The sequence below is a fragment of the Suillus plorans genome (assembly GCF_016647745.1).
Source record: "Suillus plorans strain S12 chromosome Unknown HD556scaffold_157, whole genome shotgun sequence".
Lineage (NCBI taxonomy): Eukaryota > Fungi > Basidiomycota > Agaricomycetes > Boletales > Suillaceae > Suillus > Suillus plorans.
In genome coordinates this window covers 1-22,793 of record NW_024537541.1, presented here as the reverse complement: position 1 = coordinate 22,793, position 22,793 = coordinate 1, and the positions used below count along the sequence as shown (strand labels likewise).

At 49.8% G+C, this 22,793-nt stretch overlaps 3 protein-coding genes across 3 annotated transcripts; 1 reads left to right on the top strand and 2 right to left on the bottom strand.

The window, feature by feature from the left end:
* Positions 1 to 5,955: 5,955 nt before the first annotated feature.
* Positions 5,956 to 6,850, bottom strand: HD556DRAFT_1315152 (uncharacterized protein; the record flags this gene model as incomplete). The annotated part of the gene is made up of 2 exons (XM_041301094.1): positions 5,956 to 5,967; positions 5,990 to 6,850. The coding sequence occupies 2 exons, from the start codon at positions 6,848 to 6,850 to the stop codon at positions 5,956 to 5,958; spliced, it is 873 nt and encodes a 290-aa protein (XP_041151840.1).
* Positions 6,851 to 8,577: 1,727 nt separating this feature from the next.
* On the top strand, positions 8,578 to 8,931 carry HD556DRAFT_1201974 (uncharacterized protein; the record flags this gene model as incomplete). Its single annotated transcript, XM_041296401.1, has 2 exons — positions 8,578 to 8,667; positions 8,749 to 8,931. Coding segments are annotated over 2 exons (273 nt in total), but the record flags the coding sequence as incomplete, so codon positions are not given.
* Positions 8,932 to 18,040: 9,109 nt separating this feature from the next.
* On the bottom strand, positions 18,041 to 19,751 carry HD556DRAFT_1315149 (uncharacterized protein; the record flags this gene model as incomplete). The annotated part of the gene is made up of 7 exons (XM_041301093.1): positions 18,041 to 18,283; positions 18,338 to 18,601; positions 18,665 to 18,822; positions 18,871 to 19,039; positions 19,088 to 19,499; positions 19,555 to 19,647; positions 19,708 to 19,751. The coding sequence occupies 7 exons, from the start codon at positions 19,749 to 19,751 to the stop codon at positions 18,041 to 18,043; spliced, it is 1,383 nt and encodes a 460-aa protein (XP_041151838.1).
* Positions 19,752 to 22,793: the final 3,042 nt, after the last annotated feature.

Below are 22,793 nucleotides of genomic sequence, written 5' to 3'. Positions count from 1 at the left end.
CGAAATATATTTTTGTTGTCTCATACCGAGTTCCGAGTTCCGGGACCCCCGAACCCCGAAACCCGAAACCCGGAAGTCCACAATTTCGGGGTTCGGGAGTTTGGTCCCGGAACTAGGAACTCGGTATGTGAGACAAGCAAAATATATTTCAAACACGGGTAAGTCAATGTGTCCGTCAATCAACTTGATTGTAAATTATATTTTATTGATCTCCCCAAATTTCCCAAGTTCCCAGTTCCGGGACCCCCGAACCCCAAAACCCAAAACCTGGCAGTCCACAATTTCGGGGTTCGGGTGATTGACGGACACATTGACTTACCCGTGTTTGAAATATATTTTGCTTGTCTCACATACCGAGTTCCGAGTGCCAGGACCCAACTCCCGAACCCCGAAATTGTGGACTGCCGGGTTTCGGGTTTCGGGGTTCGGGGGTCCCGGAACTCGGAACTCGGAACTTGGGAAATTTGGGGAGATCAATAAAATATACTTTACAATCGAGTTGATTGACGGACACATTGACTTACCCGTGTATGAAATATATGTTTGTCTCACATACCGAGTTCCGAGTTCCGGGACCCCCGAACCCCGAAACCCGGAAGTCCACAATTTCGGGGTTCGGGAGTTGGGTCCCGGCACTCGGAACTCGGTATGTGAGACAAACATATATTTCATACACGGGTAAGTCAATGTGTCCGTCAATCAACTCGATTGTAAAGTATATTTTATTGATCTCCCCAAATTTCCAAAGTTCCGAGTTCCGAGTTCCGGGACCACCGAACCCCGAACCCCGAAACCCGGCAGTCCACAATTTCGAGGTTCGGGAGTTGGTAAAATTTGTATGGATAGATGAAAGGTTGATTTAAACATTTTTGAAAGATGTCCCATATGAAATGTCAAGTCCCAAGTTTTGATTTCCGGCTTTCTGGAGTCCCGAGTCCCGAAGCCCGAAGTCCCGACACCCGGAGTCCCGAAACCCGGAGTTCAAAATTCGGGACTTAACATTTCATATGGGACATCTTTCAAAAATGTTTAAATCAACCTTTCATCTGTCCATACACATTTTACCAACTCCCGAACCTCGAAATTGTGGACTGCCGGGTTTCGGGTTTCGGGGTTCGGTGGTCCCGGAACTCGGAACTCGGAACTTGGGAAATTTGGGGAGATCAATAAAATATACTTTACAATCGAGTTGATTGACGGACACATTGACTTACCCGTGTATGAAATATATTTTTGTCTCACATACCGAGTTCCGAGTTCCGGGACCCCCGAACCCCGAAACCCGACACCCGGCAGTCCACAATTTCGGGTTTCGGGGGTTGGTAAATCTCGGTTTGGGGTTTTGCACTGAAAAGTTGACATTTATACGTATCCAGGCTCACCCATATATGTACCCATCTATGTACAATTCCCCCACGTCAGCCCACCCATCTATGTATTATCCCCCACGTCGGCCCACCCGTCTATGTAATACATCCTATGTTGGCCCACCCGTCTATATAATACATACTACGTCGGCCCACCCGTCTATATAATACATACTACGTCGGCCCACCCGTCTATATAATACATACTACGTCGGCCCACCCGTCTATATAATTATACCCCACCTCGGCCCACCTGTCTATGTAATAAATATTTTATCACACCCTCGGCCCACCCGTCTATTTGATATCCCTTTCGTCGGCCCACCCGTATATGTAATACTTTTTATGTCGGCCCACCTGTATATGTAATACACCCCGCGTCAGCCCACCCATCTATGTAATATTCCCCTACCTCGGCCCACCCATATATGTAATACACCCCCGTCGGCCCACCCGTCTATATAACAATATTTGCCTTACATCTCTCTTCAGCCCAGCTGTCTATAATATCCTACTCTACATATTACCCTGATGGGCCCACCCATCTCCATGAATGATCATATTCCCCCGGCCCATCCGTCAACATCAAGGATATATATATCATTGGCATACATGGGCCCACCCGTCTCCATCGGAAATAATATGTGTCCCGGCCCATCCGTCATCATCGAGAATATACACAACATGGGCCCATAATCCGCTGGCCCGTCTCATACGGGATATTATGTAGGTCGGGTGGCCCGTATAATACGGAATTTGTCACTGAAGGGGCTCTGACATTCCACCATTTACAGACTAATACCAGATAGCTAACCTCTCGGGTCGAACGCACTTGTCTACAAGTATAGCAGACTAGGCCGCGCAAGACCACAACATTATTATATTGCTGATTACTTACTTCGTGTAGTATCCAGCAATCGTTGTCTCGTTACAGCGGATTCCATGACCCTGTAGCAGCTGAATGCCGGCTGCCTTAGTTGCACTTGACAGTCTCTTGAGGAAGTTTGTCTTTGTGAGAGGGCGGTGGGAGGCTTTGTGACGGTATGCGAAGAGTGCTGTATCTGGGGGAGGGTCGTTGACACGTATATGGTTGCGTAGAGCTTCTTCTGGGTCCGCGAGTCCGGACTGGCGCGCCCAGAAAACATCCTCCCCTTCTATCGCTATCTTAGTGCGTGGGATATGGAAGTTGGTCATTTCGAGACCTTGACGATCTTGCGTGTTTCTAACATCTGATGGTTTGATGTGGAGCTTGGGGTTGAAAGCATCTAAATGGGGAACAGTGAATTCCCTGATGCGCGCGCATGTGAAGAAAATTGTCGTGAGACAAGTGAAAACAGCTGCGTCGAGGGGATTGCTGATGTCCAGCTTCTGGTCAATGGTCAGTATCAACGGAATGGTGTAGGGGTCTCTTTTCGGTTTCTTTGACGAAGCCGGGGTTAGGGAGATGGCTGCTTTGAGCAATGTGTCGATCTGTGTCGTCTCCAAGCGTCCATGTGACACCGTGCAATGTGTGCCATGCTCTGACACCATAGACATAGTTAGCTACGGTTCTTCCTGAATAATGTCCGGCCATTTCGGTGATAAAAAGGGATATCAGGACGTGGCTCGCAGGTGCGCGTTGGTCTTCTGGAATTAGTTTACTGTCGCAGAAAACGTGGTATACCAGTAGCCCTGACCCGTAGGTCTCCCGCGTGCTCTCCGCGTATGCGTGCAACATGACGTCGCGGATCTTCTCTACCTCCGCCTGAGATATTGATATCCGTTTGCCTTGGGCATCCTTTGGGGATTGCGCTGATGTGGGTACCCATAGGTATAACCTGTCTTTCGCCGGGCAGTGTGGTCTGAGAGGTGAGGGCAGTGGTGACAGGTCAGCGTTATAGGCTGCTATTCTGTCAGCAGGGTCAGTGCGCGTGTGCTGGTGTGCACGTACTAATCTTTCGACGCTTCGAAGAGTTCTTCTCCACGGCGCTCGAACTCATGGTTGAGGAAGGTGCGTCATTGGAGCTTGTCTGGCTGGTGCTCTTTGACCATTGAGAGAATCTGTTCGTGCGACGGTCTGGGATGCCGTGACCTGTTCTCGACGGAGCTGCTGGAGACGTCTGCGATGAACGGACGGAGCTCAATGGGGATGGGGATTGGTGGGAGCATCTGGCATATGGGGGGATATACGCCGCGGGAGGGTCTATCTGCGGGGTTGGCTTTGCTTGGTACGTATCTGGTGAGGATTGTGCACTGAGTGTTGCTCGCGGCAAGGTGTACACGTCTGAAAACCTCATTGCAGGCCTTGTTTCTGCTGCGGCCTGACCACCAGCCTTCGACAACCCCGCGATTGTCTCCGAAAACCTTGAAATAAATGCCGGCGGGGCAGGCACTGAGGATTGTGAGGACCAGGAGCTCGAAACCGACGCTTTCAGCCCAACCGATGTCTCGGTTGTTACCTTTCCAGCCCGGAAGTAGGTCCCATGCTCTCCATTTCCCGTCGATGAAGATTCCGATCCCGTGACCAGAGCTAGCGTCCGAGTAAGCATGGAAGTCGTATGCAATACAACAACCTGGGATTGTGCACGATAGGTTTTGTGAGCTGAGGGTTTTCCTCCACCAATTGAGGTCCTTTGTGGTGTCGTGCGGAGGAGTGCGAGGTAGGAATGGGCGGTTTTGAAAGATTCCCAGCATCCATTCCAAATTGGTGAGGTAGGCCCGTCCGGCCGGTATGACGTGTGCCGCATGCAGCAACTTCCCATACAGCTTTTGTACTTCTTGCAGGGTGTGCGTGCCTCGAGTCTGCCACGTGTCAATGGCCTCGACGTACTTGGTTGTTTTTTCCGGGGATAACGATATTGACAGGTCAGGGATGTCCCAAAGGAATCCCATGAAGTTGGGGTCCGGTTTGAATGACTTGTCCTTCGACGTTTCCCAAATGATCCCCAAGGGCCGGGAATGATCGTCGATGTCCGCCATGCAGCAGGTGAATTGTGCGTCCTCTGCCGAACGAGGCAATGAGGTTGAGAGATCCCTGATCGGGAACGTGCAGTCCTCATCGAATTCCTCGTGTGAGTCGTCCGGCATCGTCTCACCTCTATACCATTTTCAGCCGCATTCAATGATGGGGCCTCCATTGGAGGCGATTTGTGCTGCCCATTTCTTACGTCTTTCATTATATTCCAATAGAAATTCTCGCCTAATGCGGAAAAATAAATAATCATCCACCCATTTCGACAAGGGACTGAGTCCCGAGGCACGAAATATGTCCGCCCCGGCATCTGCGATGTTGCCGTAGGTGCCTGCTGAAGGGCCGAACCCAAAACATAGAGCCGTGTCCACCGCGAACACGTCTTTGCCTGGTAGGCGAACGACCAATCCGGCCCATTGAGAATGGTGCGACGGGACCATTCGATATGCTTCGGCCACGTCGCGAACAGCCGCTTGAGATCCCGGCTGTAAGCTTCGGATGTATCTGCAAATAGTGGCGAAGGTGCTGTATGTACATGGGAATAGGTTTGAGTCAACTCTCGAATTAATTGATCTGATGGGGGGGGATGGATTAATGGGGAAGGATAGGTTCTGTATGAGTCGGAATTTGCCTGGTTTACCGGGTTTGGGGATAATGGACAGTGGTGACGTCTGAAACGGTCCAATGATCGATTCGAGTTCCTTAGTTGAGAATGGGCCGATGAAGCGGTCTTTGGTAAACTCAGTATTAACAATATTTTGAAAAGCTTCTGCATGTACAACGACTGATGCATTGTTGGGAGGGGCATACGTGTGCTCAATAACGGGAATACCTCCAGAGAATCCTGTTTCGAGACAACCTGGGATGTGCGGGTATTTGCTGCTAAGATTGGACGCTTCCAGCATCTGGAGCCATGCCTTCGGGTGGTACGGGGTGAGGGCTCTATGCCTTCTCGCCTCGAGGGCAAGTTTGGGCTCCATGGTCTTTGTTGCCACAACCTGAACATATGTGGGCCGAGTTGTGGTTCTCTGCTGTGCATCCCCCGGGTCTCTGCCACCTGTAACAGAGGGGGAGACCGTTCGTGCTGATGATCCGCCCGTCCTGTGTTCGGCGCAAATGGGCTGGGGTGGTTTTGTCCCACAGGTTGGAGGAGTCGCACTGTTGGATGTTGTGTGAGAAGCGGCCCAGACATATGGCATAGGCGGAACGGCCGCGAGAACCTGCGCCGTGGGAAAAACCCTTGTTGCATTGCTCTTGTTGCTTGCCTTTGTCCCTCGACGGGGATCTGTCTGTCTTCTTCTGGTTGCCTGCTTGAACAGGAGAACGCGAATGTGATGACCTTCGTCGTGTGTCGGGTGAGTCTCTGTAGGTACTCCTACGGTGCTGTTGTTGGGACGGTGGTGACTCAGTGCTGTTTGTCTGTGCTGGTTGATCCTGTTGGTATGAATCGAGCGTTGGCGTAAGAGAGGGTGCAGGCATCCGCGTGAGAAGAGATGTGGGCATCCGTGTGAGATGTGATGCGGGCATCCACGTGAGCATGAAGTGGGCATATGTACGTCAGGGTACAGGGAATGAAGGGTCAAGGTTGCGGTAGCAGTTTAACGAGAGAGGTGTTTATATAGGGATATTTGTGAGTTGCTAATTCTGTGACTAGGTAGGGGTTTGTATGCACCATGACCAAGGTTCTCGAATGCACTCTATCCCATATTTCCTCGTTTATAGACCGTAGCAAGGTCTCGTTAATGATACCAATGTTGAAGCCTTTGTCGCGCTTGAGGTGATCGTGCCAATCCAGGCATACCCGGGATGCATAGTGCATAATGACTAAGTCTCCGAGTTCGCTATTGTTGCGGATGGAATGGTTCTCCAGGTGCCAAAAGAACAAGGCGAGGGCGTCTAGGTGGGTTTGGGGCCACTTTGCCGCGTTGGCCTGGGTAAGGAATAGGTTCTTTGCCCGGAGGAAAACGGAAAATGATAGTTCATGGTCCGGGATCGCCGACCTCGAAGCTTTGAATGCTGAGGATGGGCGGATGGTTAGTTGGTCGTTGAGCTTTGCTAAACTGAAGGTGTCATCAGCCATGGAACGAGACATTTTCATGGCCTCCTTGCATCCCTCTGGGGAGAAGTACCATAATTCTACGTATTCGAAGTTGTTCAGTTTCTGGATCGCATATTGGGAGGGACGAGGAGCGATGGCGTCGCCGACGGTGGCTGTTGCATTGAAACTATTCATCTTGGGCTTCTTCTTCTCCAGCTCGAGGTGATCTTTCTCGGCTTCCGCCTCTTTCGCTATGTGTTCTTCTTCCTCGTGGGCTGCTTGAGCCCGTTCTATTTCGGCCTCTTCTTGGGCCTCCTCATCTCGTTGATGGTTCCATTCGAGGACTCTCGCTTCATGATCTACTACCCACACATTTCTCAACCTGTCTGCTACTGCTTGGTGTGTGGAACCGGTTGCATTGACTAGGTCTTCACGGATGGCTGCGAACAAGTCACCGGTGAAGTCTGGACATACTTCAAGGGAAGGGTCAGCCATGACGGGAAAAGGGATTGATGTTTCTTAATTAGCGGTTCCATATGTGATTTCTTTTGACGGAGCTCAAACAGAAAAGGGCACTTCTTAAGAAAGATGGAAAGGAAAAGAAAGTGCTATGTCGACAAAGTGCACGGGGTGAACTGTTCGTCGTGGTGAAGAAGCAAGATGCATAAAAGCTCCGCTTGCCGTTTGCTCAAAGACTTAACTCTATTGCCTCCGGTCGTACCTCGCTACGTACATAGAGTGGCAACACGAGTCATGTTGACACATTGATTGGATAGGAATCTACTGCCGGAACATTCGCGTTTCACTCAAAGTCATCTTCGAGTCTCCGTATGAGTTAAAAACCTTATTACTTATTGTTGAAGTGCGCAAGCTGAGAACATACGTGCTTACAAAGCACGAGTAGCGGACTTGTTTTGAGTTTTTCAGAGAAAACATATGATATATATAATATATGTAGGAGATTTCCAAAATATTATTCATTCTAGTGCTCCTATTATCAGTCATCTGCTTGTACTCGACTGTTATCATAATCCTAAGCTTGTAGCCTCCGTCCTAAGAGGTTATGAGCCCTGTCGTGCGCAAATAAGATAATAAAACATATAACAGACGAGAACTAACCAAACAAAATGACGGATCAATCTGCCGTCGGCTCCTCGCTATCGTCGTTATATCAGATCGAGCATTTAAACGACTCTAATTGGCTAGGCTGGAAATGCCGAGTCAAAGCCATCATGTTCGAAAAGGGAATAGAAGGGTATGTTGAAGGTACCATCCCCAAACCTGCGTGAGGCCCAGACCCTGTTTCGGCACAAAGGGAAGCTGATATAGCTAAATGGGAGATGCAAGACTGTAAGGCCCAGACTGTGATTGAGCTGTCAATAAGTGATAGCCAAATGATTCACTTAGCTGGAGCCTCAACGGCGAAAGAGATGTGGGATCAACTGAGGATCGTGAAAGAATCACGAGGCAAACAGGCGATAACCACATGGCAGCAAAAGTTCTATCGAACTACCGCCGACGAAGGTGATGACATCCCCATGCATGTCAAAAATATGAGGGAAATACAAGAGACCTTACATATGATGGAAAGTCTGGTAGCAGAAGACGACTTCTGCACTGTACTTATTCCGTCATTACCGGAATCCTGGGACACCTTCACCACAACACATCAAATTAGGATGGGCGACACGAAGACAATCACGTCGCACGAGTTAATCTCCCTTATCTTAGAGGAGAACTCGCAGAGGAAAGAGAAAGATGGCAAAGGCAAAGGGAAGGAGAACACACTTGTTGTCAAAGGAAAGAATCTAGGAAAGAGGAAGCGAGAAGATGTGAAGAAATGTCGCATTTGTAAGAAGATGGGCCACGTTGAAGCTGAGTGTTGGTTCAAGGATAAACAATGCTCTAACTGCGGAAAAGCGGGACATATTAAAGAGAATTGTTGGAGCAAAGGCGGAGGAAAGGCAGGGCAAGGCCCGTCTAAACCCCCTCCAAAGAAGCGCGGAAAATTTGACAACACGCGCATCGCAGCTGATGCAGATGACATTGCAAACAACGCACAATACAAGCCTGAGGAAGATGTAGCCTTTATAGGCGAAGAGATACAAGTCGAACCAAATATTGAGACCGAGAACCAGGCAGAAGTCGAGGTCGAAGATCAATATATGTACGACCAAGTCAATGTATCAAATAATAGTGATGAATTCGAGAAGCTTAGCTATTATGATTGGCTAGCAGACTCAGGAACAACATCACACATTACTAAGATTCAATCCGCATTGACGGACTATGTCCCATTAAAATGTCATAAGGTCAGTGGGATAGCTAATGAATCCCTAAGAGCTGAAGGACACGGGACAGTTGAACTAGTAAGTACAATAAACAAGCAGCAGGTAACCTGCAAGCTTAAAAATGTCCTATATGTACCACGTGCCTCAAATAACCTCGTGTCTATCACATGTTTAGACCGAGAAGGAGGACACGCTATAATGAAAAAAGGAAAAGTAACCTTGAAAGTGCGCGGGAAGCGCACAATTGCTGAAGGGAAGCTATACAATGGATTATATCTATTAGAGACTCGGGCGAAAATACAGTCAGTGACAAAAGTAAACAATGCCTGAGAAGAGCAACCCACAGATTGGCTTACCTGGCACAAGTGTTATGGACATATAGCTTTTAGCGGTCTTAAACGGCTACACAAAGAACGATTAGTAGAAGGTATGAATATTGACGAAAATTCATCTATACCACAGTGCGAAGCCTGCATACAGGCAAAACAAACACGCGACTCATTTCCGCGTAATACTGATAGTCGTTCTGGAGCACTCGGAGAACTCACACACAGCGATGTGTGGGGTCCGGCAAGGGTACAGTCGATAGGTGGATCTAAATATTATATCTCATTTATCGATGACTGCTCCCAAAGAAGCAGTGTCGAGTTCATGAAACATAAAAATGAGGCGTCCACAAAGGTCAAACAATATGCGACGTACCTGAAAAAACACTGGCACAATCAACCGAAAAAATTCCGGGTAGACAATGGAACAGAATACGTGAACAATGACCTAATAACTTGGTGTAAGAACGAAGGGATTGAACTTGAGACAACTGCACCATACTCACCAGAGCAAAACAGGGTGTCTGAAAGATTCAACCAAACATTAGCCGAACTAGCACGAGCGATGCTAATAGAGAAAGACTTACCAGAGTCTTTATGGGCGGAGGCAGTATCACATGCCGCATATATTAGAAATCACGTGCCCACATGAGCGCTACAAGGCGCAACGCCAGAACAATTATGGAATGGTAAAAAACCAAATGTAACACACTTACAGGAATTTGGAGCGCCAGTGTATGTGCTTCAAGAGGGCACATCTCAATCAAAAATGAGTCCAAAGTCAGTAAAGCAGATCTTCGTCAGATTTGCAGACGGACCACGAGCAATAAAATACTATAACACTAGGACGCACCAAATCCGTGTATCCCGGAACTATAAGTTCCTGACTAATGTGCCACCAACAATTGCACCCGATACGCAGCGCGAGGGGGAGACAGAAAGAGTAGACGCACAGCCATCAACTAGCGCAATACCTTCTGCACCTAATGTACAGCGTGAGGGGGAGACAGAAAGAGTGGACACACAGTCTAGTAAAAACCGTTCAAGTTCAAATGAAGATCAGCGTGATTATATAATGGGAGAGGCAGAAAACTCACCCTTAAAAAGAAAATGTTTTCCTGAAGAGGAAGACGAAGATAATCTGCCCAGAAGATCAAAAAGACAAACAGTAAGACAAGATTACAAACAACTGAATGACCCAGAACCAGAATGGGCTTACTTCGAGTACGAATGACATGAACTTGAGGAAGAACTCTACCAAGAGGATATAGTTCTTGCCGCCATTGCCGCAAATGGCAGCTTTGAACCGCACAAGCCAAGGTCACTAAAAGAAGTGCAAACATCAGATGACTGGCCAAAGTGGGAACAAGCGGTGCAAGCAGAACTTACCCAATTGGAGGAAATGGGCACTTGGGAGTTAGTAGACCCTCCAAAAGATCGCACTCTAGTCGGAAATAAATGGGTCCCCGTTAAGAAAACTAATAAAGAAGGGGAAGTGGTCAAATATAAGGCACGGTTAGTAGCGAAAGGGTACTCACAAATACCGGGCATGGACTACACAGATACCTTTGCACCAGTAGTGTGCCTAGAAACGATATGTTCAATAATGTCCACAGCCGCATCCCTTGATTGGGAAGTGCAACAGATGGATGTAAAGGGGGTGTACCTTAACGGCGTACTGAAAGAGGAAGTGTATATGAAACAGCCCGAAGGCTACAACAACGGAACCAGCCGAGTATGTCGACTGTGAAAGACCCTTTATGGGCTAAAACAGTCAGGTAGAGAATGGAATCTCGAGCTAAATAGCCGCTTGATGAGTATTGGATTCAAACGACTGAAATCCGATCTGTGTACCTACATCAGAAAGACCGCGGAAGGAACAGAAATAATCACCATATGGGTCGATGACCTGTTACTATTCGCGGATCACTCGAATCTGATGGATCAATTAAAAGCGCAACTTAAAAATATACTCGATGTTACTGACCTTGGAGAACCGAAAAAAATTGTTGGGATCGAGATTACTCGAGATAGGTCTAACAGGTCAATGCAACTCACACAGACCAAATACATCGAATCTATCCTAACAAAACAAGGTCTTCAGTCATGTAATTCAGTAGGTATGCCGCTGGATCCAAAGATTATACTTGAGAAAGAAGCGACTGATCAGGAGGGCAACCAAAGTAACAACTATGCGTCACTGATCGAATCGCTGATGTATTTGGTGGTAGCCACACGTCCAGATATTGCATATGCTATACAATTTACAAAAACTTAGCTTGTTTACTGCGAACCCAGGATTAGCACACTGGGTAGCAGCGAAACATGTCTTAAGGTACTTAGCGGGAACGCGAGAGCTCGGAATCAAGTACCAAAGTACTACAAAATTCGACAAGACCCAAATTCGTTTTGTTGGATGGTCGGATGCAGATTATGTGAACGACCCACGAGACCGGATATCCATATCAGGATATGTCTTCAAACTAGGAGGCGGAGCGATAACATGGAGCTCAAAGAAACAAAACACAGTCTCACTTTCGTCAACAGAAGCTGAATACGCTGCGATGGCTCATGCTGCACGTGAAGCTGCTTGGCTCCGGAATTTGTTCGAGGAATTAAACTTACCTCAGAATGATCCAACCGTCCTTCACGGAGACAATATGTCTGCGCTCGCGATTGCGTGAGATCCACAGTACCATTAAAATCCAAGAACGGGTGATTCACGAACAGTACTGCCGCACTGATGAAATGATTGCAGATGTGTTGACAAAGCCATTGCATAAGCCGAAACATTGTAAGTTTACCAATGATTTAGGCATGACCTCGGCTTGAGGGGGAGTGTTGAAGTGCGCAAGCTGAGAACATACGTGCTTACAAAGCACGAGTAGCGGACTTGTTCTGAGTTTTTCGGAGAAAACATATGATATATAGAGTATATCCCCGGGTACCACCTGGGCGTGGTGACCTCGCTGGTGACCCCCGCCAAACCTAAGCGGAGTCACCACCTGTGTACACGGCTCGTCGCCGGCGCCAAGTCAATCAATGGCAGCCAAAAAAAATATTCAAACTCCGATCGATCTTGCCCCTCTCTCCTTTGTGTGCGCTGCTGCCACTGCCATTGTCGTCGTCCCAGCAAGTCCGTTCGTGCCGTTCATTTCTTTTCGTATTCCTTTCGTTCTCTGTCCCTTTGGGTGCTGCTTTGGCAGCGTGGTGGCAAGCACTGATGCAGCTGACGAGGCTCCTGGCTTTTGGCCCTTTGTGGGGTGGGTCTACGTGAGACCCGGGCACGCTCACTACCGCCAAGGTAGTACCAAGGTCTACGTGAGACCTGGGCGTGCCCCGTTGCCATTGGGGGGGTGGAATCAGTGCAGGTGTGTGTTGTGCCATGTCCGCCATGCAAAACCAATGTTCGATGCTTTCATTCTGAACGCTAGTGTCGTCAGCACCATCTTTCACTCTCTTCGGTCCGTTCTTTTCTACCTATCTACTTTCATTCAATCCGGTACGTGTCTTTCACTTTGGCCGTCCTTTCCATTTTGACCATTCTTCACAGTGTTACATGCGGTCCGAAATGTCTACTTTCATTCAATCCGGTACGCGTCTTTCACTTTGGCCATCCTTTCCGCTTTGACCATTCTTCACTCCTTCGGTTCTGTCCTGGAACACAAGGGTCGCATACTATGCTTCGGTGAGTGTCTTCCAATTCTTGCATTCCTTGCATTCTGACCTATTTTGGAGTCTCAAGTGCACTGATACTGTGGACTTTCAACTTTCACCATCCACAGTCCCCAAGGCTCGTGTTCTCTTTATTCGTCCTATTCTTCTTTCTTGAAGTTCTGTCCCCGGCACGCAAACGTGCTCCAGTAAGTGTCTTTCAATCTGTCCAGACCTTGCATTCTTTCTGCTCTGACATTTCTCATAGTTTTAATATTTTCAGCCTTTCCGTTTGTGAACTCGCGCTCTGTCCTCTCTCATGCTACTTTGCTGCACGTCTGACTCTCAAGGTAATGTTTAAGATTTTTTATTGCTGACGGTCCTGCACTCAACTGAGCGATTGCTAGTGTACTTGGCAGTGAATCCACCCACGGCATTTGTTACCCGTTGGACAGTCATGCAAGCAATCCAACATGGAAAAGAATGGAAGGGACGGCACTAACGCACTAGACTGTAGGTCCTGTCTTTTCATTAGTTCCGAGTGTCAATGCTTACGTGCATGGCTTTCCATTGGCGGCTTTCAGGTTATTGCCTGTCTCAGCACCGCTGTCAATTACTCTGTGCTCCCACATTGCAATTAACGGACCCGAGCTGAATCAAATCAGCCCGCTGCTTTAAAAGCGCTTCATTACCAGCCTTTGCCATTATTCATACCAGTGCTTACCTATGTCATCGGCTCATAGCATCCACCGTGCATCTTCGCCCCCCTGCCTCCCTCCACCAAGTCCAAAGCGGCCACGCATGGAGCCATTCAACACTCTGGTGGTTTCCCCACACATGGAACGTTCGCTCAGCATGCTTGAGCAGGAATCCCATGAGCTGCGGCTGAGGATTGGAGAAAAGGAGCTTGAGGGGAAGGGCACAGCAAAGAGCTACCCACGGCAGGTTCAGAACTATCAGCTGTGGTTTGATGCAGACCAAGCACGCACTGCTGCTGTGGACAGCACACGAGTTCTGATTCCTGCCTTTCCTGTGACTGCTGTGAAGGTGTCGATGTTCCTCCACCATGAAACCACACATGAGAAGGTAACTATCTGATTCACATTAGTTCGAATTCTCTTCTGACACCTCTTTCTAATGCTCAGTACAAGCGCAGGAGCAAAGACTTAATCCAAGGCTCATCCCTTGGGAAATCTCACATTGCACAGGTCATCAACGCTCTTGAGAAGTACTGCCTCAACCACTCACACTCTTACCCACACGACCATGAGACGCATGTCAGCCTGCGCAGGGATCCACGTATACGTGCGTTCGAGTCAGCATCAAGGCACCATGAGCCGAAGAGAGTTGAGAAGTCACAGACGGTGAAGGCTGCTGGCACAAGTTCTGGTGAGCGTTGGTCACTGCGTCCCTGCCTGCTGCTGACAGTAACCATTGATCAGACACATACACCAAGGCTGAGCTCATCCGCTGCTCTCTCTGGTGCCTCACAGACTTCTCAGGGCCGCAATATATCTTTGTTGGCATCCGTGATCGTGCAATGCTGCTGGTATCGGCTGCAACAGCCTTTCGAGGGGAGGGCTGCCGTATGCTGGAGTGGTCAGACCTCTTCCCAGCGACCGTTCCACTGGACCAAAACAATGAGATCCAGGTGCGTGCGCTCAGTTTCAATACTAATGCCTGCCCCTTCCTCATTCTCTTGTGCAGGTCCTTGCTGCACTGGCAGACAATGCGAAACATAACCAGACAGGCCGTGTTGATGAGCATGGGGCCATACGACATGTCCATGCTGAGCTCTGCCCTGTTGGCACGCTTGCATTCCTTTTTTTCGCACACTTCCACATCCTCAACTGCGCCCCTCCTGACTTTGCCCCTGAATTTGCCAACAAGAACTATGGCAAGTATGGCCGCCAGGAGTGGTATGACTACCACGTCTTTTACACAGGCAGCCCGACCAAGGAAATGACCTATGAAAGTGAGTTGCAGCGGGTGCCCTTGACTAACTCAGATCGGCTGACATGAAAATCATTGTGTCAGACCATCGCGACCGCATCACGACCATGCACATGAAGAACAATGTTGACATCACAAAGAAGACTCATGCTGGCCGCCACTATGCTGCGCAGACAGCACGCGCACATGGTGCCAGTGTGAATGGCACCAAGGCACTCGGTGGCTGGAGTGACAATGGCTCATTCAATCCAGTCTACGACCGTGCATTCCCTTTGGATGCACTGCTTGGTGCAGGTATGTTTAATGCACGGCGCCCAGAGGATTACACCCTGCCCAGGAACAGTATTGGTGAGAGTTCCCACAAGGCCTGCAGCGCATCTTCTAACACATGACTTACTTGCAGTTCCACCGATTGCGCTGATGGAGGATATTTTTCCATTTGTTGAGCAGGCACAGCAAGACCTCAAAGACCGCAGTCAACGCTCACTGCTTGCCATGGACATTGCCCTCCGGCAGTTCCTCTCTGTGTTGCTGTGGTTCCGACTGGTCCTTCTTCAGGATGCTGCGCTCCTCTACACCAAACACCCTGAAATTCAAATGTTCCATTTCAAGCCCTTCAACACGCAGTGCTTCCGGGACTATGCGCATGAAGCTGTTCAGGCGGTCGTGCAGGCAGAGGAGCAGGCCAGGATGGCCTTTCATAACCTGCCTCAGCATCTTGTGTGCAGCCTCAAGGGCCTCGTCACAAGCATGACACTGGATCAGCAAGCTCAGCGTGCAGAGAACGAAGTCCTGCGGGCAGAGGTTCGGCAGCACATGGAAACCCAGAATGCCTTGCTCGCAGAGCTCACTGCAAGCAGCTCTCATGGGCGGCGGAGAAGGAGCCACAAGGCAGCCGTGCAGACAGGTAAGTTATTCTTCCTTGAATGATGCCCTTGTGACTTGGGAAAAAAATTGTAGCTGCCACAGCCATCCCAGCGCCCACTCACCAGATTGCTGGACCACCTTCACTCCCCTCTCTCTGCCTTCAGACTGGCTCCTCCTTTTCCCACACTGCCATGCCCAATTTCACCATCAACATCTCAGGCGCACCCACCACACACTTGAGCGCCAGCACTTTGGTTCCCGCAGTCTAGTGATGGACAGGTCCGGTTCGGTCCGGTTCTCTAGGAAATTCAGAGAACCGTGGACCGGACCATCGGTTCAGTCCTCTCAGTAAGCAGAACCGTGGACCGGACCATCGGTTCGGTCCAATAATGGTCCGGTTCCGGTTCAGCAAGGGTTTGAACCGAGAACCGGACCCAAAAAATGTCAAACTTCATATACAATCCGGTTCATCTTCTCGCGCCCTGAACGCGATCCTACCACTTGTCGCGTCTGGGCAGCCCTACAAAGCGCACCAGAAAACACGCACCTTCACTTCACGGTACAGCAAGTCTGGGCAGTACGACACTGCCATCGACGTGCTCTTCCAGAGTGCGAGAGAACTCCTGAAAGTTAGCCAGCATTGTCCCGCAGGTGACCAAGACCTGCATCACTATATCGGAGAGCTCTTATATAAAGGTATATGCGGCAGTATCTACAAAACTGACTGTCGTGCTCACGATGTGTAGATGGGGCTTTCGATGCGGCAGAACCTCACTTCCTTGCGTCAGGAAAAAGGGATAGCGCACGTTCACTAGCGAACATGATGATAGAATGGTCAGCAGCGGGCGGAGCTCTAGGGAACTTTGCCCTTCGAGGTACACTTCCGTAAGTTGGAACTCATGTCCATACCATTTCCTTCGTTCCCCGGTTCATGACTTCTCATCACAGATATCTACAAAATGGCAACATCGTCGGAGCTCGCACATTCATTTCGCAGTTCATTGCACAAGTCATTTCATCTTGACCGAAACTGATTTCGCTACTGCAATCATCTCCATTGCCTGTCACTCCTACGGGTGAAATCACACATACGACTGAGCCTGTGCTCAACTTCTGTCAGCTTGCTGTCTTGACATGTCAACATGCAAATGGGGAGAAGAATAAAGTGATGCGCGAGAGCTGGGTGAGGCTTTGTGGAACATATCAATCTAAAGGTGGCGTCTTAGCGACCAGGGAGGTTCGGATGGTGAGTCAAATGATTATTGCTTGCTTTATTTTCTAAAGACAAACCGCACTGTTTAGACACTACAGGAGATAGCAATGTTGTACTTTGCAATTCCTCCGCCACGCACTCAGCCTGATAATCCGTTGGGAGCTATGATTTCCTCTATGCTGGGCGACTCGCTCACCCATCCCTCATTGACAATCGGTTCGAACCAGGTTCGAGAATTCTGCAAGTCCTCGAACCGTGGACTGGACCGACGGTTCGGTTCCCCCTATTGCCCAAACTTTGAACCGGACTTCGGTCAGGTTCGAAACGGTTCGGGTTCGAACCGTGGTTCAGGACCGGACCTGGCCATCACTACCGCAGTCAGCCATCCCAACTTTGCGCTCTCCTCCTTTGGCGCTGACCAGCCATCAGCCATTGACACCTCACCCTCTGATCCACAGTCAGAGAAATGGGCAGCCCTTCTTGCCAAGTATGGGCGGGCCAAGCTCGACGCTCATGAGTGGGAGTGGAAGAATGGAGACTGGCTCCCAAGGTACCGTTACCAGCCTGTGGATGCCATCACAGACATCTGGACTGAGTATGCTGATGGCCTGAATGGCCATCTTTCGACACGAGAGCTAAAGGACCGGTGGGGCGCAAAGTGGCGACGCAATGAAGGTGGCCTCAAAACTGAGGCTGCAAGGCGCTCCAAGGTTATCTCCCTTGTAGAGCAGCTGTCAGCAAAGCCAAACTGGAATGTCTCCCTTGCGCTGAGATTCCTGGTTGAGAAGTATGAGAACACTTCTGCATTCATGGGCAAGGTACGAGCCTTCTGTGACTATCTACAGAAGGATAGTGGGGCTGGCTTTCAGGCTGTCCTTGCAGCCGCTTTGCATTATCCTTGATATTCTTTGACTATGGTGGGTATAGGTATGGGAGGCAGCAGTGAGTTGAGGGGTGCGCTAGACGATACCTATGCAGTGTATAACCATACATGTCATAAGTATGTGCCTTATAATTTTCACCTGACTATGTCCGATTTAAAATGAGAATGTTGAACCAACTTGAATGCACCCACTCAAACCTGATTGACTTGCTGCAGGTGAGGATGTGCCGCTCAAATATGATTGACTCCTGATTGACTTGCTGCAGGTGAGGATGTGCTGCTCAAACCTGATTGACTTGCCACAGGTGAGGATACACTGCTCAAACATGATTGACTCGCCGCAGGTGAGGATGCGCTACTCGAACACAATTGACTTGCTGCAGGTGAGGATACACCTCTGGAACCCAATTTACTTGTTAGATTCACAGGCGGATGCAGTCAAGCCACTGCCATTGTCATTATCATTATGAGTAAGTTACACTATGATGAAAATTGCTATCACTGCATGCGCAGATAGGCCAAAAGATCTCGTGCACCAGCCTTCTCACTGGTTGAAGCACACTTGGCTATCACAGCCTGCCTGGGTGAGCTTCCCCCTTCACCATATTGCCGCAAGATGTGCACTGCCTGCTGTGCTTCAGCCATCCACATTGATCCCACCCCAAGGGCATCCTGCACATCTTTTTTCTTGATGTGTGGTCCTCTCACAAGGCTCCAAGGCTGGCAGCTGTCACTCAGTTCCTAGTGGACACCCTCAGTAAGGGACTGAAGAGACAATGCGGTACTCATGCTGACAGGACATGGCTTCTGGCTGTACCTTTCACAGAATTGCACAGCAAACTGCCATGATGCCACAACAGCTGCATTGGGTTGGATGCGGTGCTGGCCAGCCTTGAAGGCAGCATACCCAGGCTCCTCCTGTGCCTTCTCAGCAAGCCATGCTGTGGCAGTGCGGGATTGAGATGCGCAGGAGCCAGATGCAGTGGCACAGCGCTGGCCATGAGCAGTGCCTGGAGCAGAAGTAGCGCCTGGAGTAGGAGCAGTGGCAGCTGCCCTCATCTGAATGATCCATACTTAGCTGTGAACTGGTGGATGACACAATGAAAGAATGAAAGACCTCACCTGCCCAAACCTAACATGCAGCGTCAGAACATTGTCCGCTGGAATATGGATGCTGGGAGCATCTGGGGCTGAACGCAGCAGTCCACCCGCAGCAGCAGACACAAGCCGCCGCAAATACTCGGGGTGAGCTGGATCTGGGTACGTGATATCCAAGGCATCTGGCAAGCGCAGTTATAATACCAGCTGGAGCAGTCAAAAGGGCTTACCTTCAATGCCAGGAGCTTTCTCATGCAGCCGTTCAATGAGCTGCATGGTGCTTCCTTGCCACTCACCCGTCAGGTCATTCAGTGCACCAACCTGCTCAAGAGTGACTGAGTACGCAAAGCGCTCAAGGTCAGCACTAGGATGCATAAAGTCCACATAGAGATCCACATCCTGTGAACAGAGGTCATTGGGTCTCCTCGGCAATGACAAAGGCCATACCTGCACAGCCGAACCTGGCAGGGCGCAGCTACCAAAGTCCATCTCAGCACCATGTTCGAGCTCAGTCCCCACCGGATCCTCAGTTTGAACAGTGGTAGGTTGCAGAGATGGCAGTGCCAGAGGCAAAGGTGGTGGCAGAGTTGGAGGTGGCGAAGGTGCTGATGACAGCACCGGCGGTGGTGGTGGTGGTGGAATTGGCCCATCCGCAGACACAGCATTGCTGCGCTGAGCTGCGACTTGTTTGGAAGCAGTGGCTTGAGGCCTCGTAAAGCCATATGCTGGGTTGAGGAGGACGGCGCGCATGTGCACCATGTTTGTCTTCGAGGTGAAGCGCCTCTTGCCCTCTTTGAATGGCCAGCGTTCGTGTTGGCGCTGGACCATCGCAACAAGATCCTCGCGCCACTTGTCCTGTCTGCAATGTGCAATCCACAACTTAAGAGGCCCGTGCATCAGAAGTCAGAACTCACAGGTCGTTGGCCTCATAAGGTATCTCAGTCATCATGCTCACTTCTCGTTCCATGTGTGTCGATGGTACCATTACTAACCGGCAGAAGTTGGGGCTGTAGTGGTGATGTGTTGAGGTGCAGAGGGTCAATGGGAGTGATCAAGAGCTTTGGCACCCCTCTTCATGAGGGGATTTTCCATTCCATCCGATGTCTTCCATGGTGAAAGTACATGATCGGGCGTGGGGCTGGATGTATTGCTGCCAATCTGAGGTCACCACCGGCGCATATTTGGTGGTGTTGTTGGGCGTGGGAACGAGCCACCAGAGGTCAACACGGTGGCTACCTCAGTGCGGATACATATAATATATGTAGGAGATTTCCAAAATATTATTCATTCTAGTGCTCCTATTATCAGTCATCTGCTTGTACTCGACTGTTATCATAATCCTAAGCTTGTAGCCTCCGTCCTAAGACTTATGGCACTGGATCGAAATGCGCAGTTTCTTTGCACGTCGTGCTCAATCAACCTCGCCCATGTACTCCGCAATTAGTAACACATCTGATCAGCTGATGCCAAAAGCATACATTGGAAGAAAACGACCAGAATGTCGATGTCATGATAAATTTATCAGCTTTTGCGTACACACACTACTTACTTATCACTTCAAATCCATGGGTGTCAATGTTCTGGGAATGCTCCGGTTGGCAACAAAAGGATAGCAAGGATAGTGCATACAACGCTATATAGTGACCATATTACAATACCAATCGCACATACCTCTTCTGATTTGAATACAAACCAAGGGTTTTGGTCGCGAATGAGTAGGGAAAGATATAGTAAAATCTGGTGCAGCGCAAGCAATCATTCATACCGACGAATTCTCAAAGGCACTCCAGTACCATCCTCTCTGTTAAGAATGTGCTCAAGGGTCGGATCCGAAGGGCTTGGCTTCAGCTCGTGCGCTGCGCCCCTTACCCGAGTACGTGCCCCTAACTTCCGAGGGTTGTCAAACGATGTCCGGAGGGCGTCGGGCGATGTCCGATGCGCGGGAATTCCGGCGGACGTTCGGAAACAAGAGATAAGACTAATCCGGACGAAGTCCGAACTAGAAAGGAAACAGCGGAGGACTACCAGAGGTAGAGGCGGAGGTGACAAGTCTATAGGAGTCGATCCTAAGACGAGTGGAGGTCGACGAGAGAGAAACTCAAGTCGGACGGAGGAGAGAATGAGCAGAGTCTAATATGATATTCGAACTAAGGATGTACATAGATTCTACAGGGTTTATATACTACTGAGGACTTATCGGAGAACAGAGATGCGCAGTCCGAAGCTATACGAAGCTGTGGACGGAGCGTATAGAAAAGTCAAACGCTAGTCTATCAGAAAATAGTAAATGAACCCGGAGATTAGAACAGATGAAAATAAAGGCGGAAATGAAATGAGGTACGGAAAATGATATGGTCTAACTGGAGTAGGAATGTACAAAGGGATAAGGCACGGAAGTTAGATGCGGGTCGGATCCGGACATTGATAGACGTCGGCCGGATCTGGACTTCCGGAAATGATGTGTGTGATAGGTCCGGGTCCGGAACGCGGGATATGACAGTATCCCCCCCTTAGGGCCGAGCCCACGAGGCTTCTGATTCGGAAGTCCGGTCTGGAGTTTTATGAATGCGAGATGATGGGCGGAGCTCGTAAAAATAGCACTGAAGCATATAAGTAGGCCGGAACGCCCAGGAAACGTTTTAAAACTTTCCCCCTAACTCCTATTACTGCTTTTTAACATGTCTAACTCCACTTCCGGCAACAAGAAGTCCGCCCGACAACTCCTCGAAGAGAGACAGGTGGAAATGGTCGCTGAAATCGCGCGGCTCGAGGCGGACACTTGGAGAGAGGCGGAGGAAGAAGAGCGCATGCGCAAGGAGGCGGAAGAGGAACGGAAACGCGTGGAGGAACAGAAATGGAAGGACATTGAGGAAACTCGGAGAGTGTTGGCTGAACGCGAGTGGGAGCGTCTGATGAAGGCTAGAGCGGATAATGCGTCGGAGGTGAGTCGGATGAGGTTTTTTTTTATGTTTTCCGGAGATTCATAGAGTCTTTAGTCCTCCGGTCCGACGGATCCGGAGGTCGCATGCGAGATGTGCGTCACCAGGCGCAAGGCTTGCACCTGGGCAGTAGCGTCCAAGACGCCTAGAGTGAGTGTGTGTTTTTTCCGGATCCGGATGATTGCTAATGATTCCGGAAGATCCGGACATGTGACCAATGCCGCGCGTCTAAGGAAAAATGCGTCGGCGGAAATCCGCCTGTCAAGGCGCCGGCCGGCAAAGGCAAAGGCAAGAAACGCGCGCGTCCGGAGGGATCTCCGAGTCCCAAGGGCAAAGGCAAGCGGTGCCAGAGGAGTCCGGAGGACCTTGACGACGACATGGAGATTATCTCCAGTCCCCGGACGGTTATTGGGGAGGGGCAAGACTGGACGGAGTACGACGACCAGGCCTGGGTCGCGGCCGCCAACAATATAGTGGCGGAACTGGCCCGGACGAATGGGCTGATGGAGAGGGGTATTGCAGCGGCGGAGGGAAGTAGAGCTGCGATGGACCGGGTGAGTGAGACCATGCTCCGGTTCATGGAGGAGCAGAGGGAGTTTCAGACTCTCTTCATGGAGAGTCTGAGGGGCGGTTTCCGGATGCATGTAGAGGATGCTCCGGAGGAGGAAAATGGTGAGGAGGCGGAAAAAGAGGCCGGCGGATCCGGCGGAGACATGGAGATGGACTCTTAGGTCGTCGGATCCGAAGTCCGGATGTCGGACGCCTAAATAATGTACATATATGCATGTTTTTTCCTTACTCTTTGTTAGAAGTTGGTCCCGGCTTGTCCGGATATGCTGAATGGAAATCCGATAGAAGTTCCAGCACATTTCCGAGTTCGGTTGCGAGTATCCAGGAAGTTTCTTTGTCCGTCCCTTCATATCCGGCCCAACGTACTAAGTATAGTAGTTGGCAGTGACGTCTCCGGCGGTCAATCTTGGAGTCCAGGATTTCGGAGATTTCGTATTCCGGTTCTCCGTCGACTAGTACCGGAGGCGGAGGAGGTTGGATGCGATTAGGGATAGTGTTCGGAGTTGCGGGTTCTAACTGAGAGACATGGAATACGGGGTGTACGGATCGCATAGCGTCCGGAAGATGGATGGTGAAGGAGTGGGTACCGGGACGAGCGATGATGTCGAATGGTCCGAGATTCTTTTCCGAGAGCTTTTTCGATA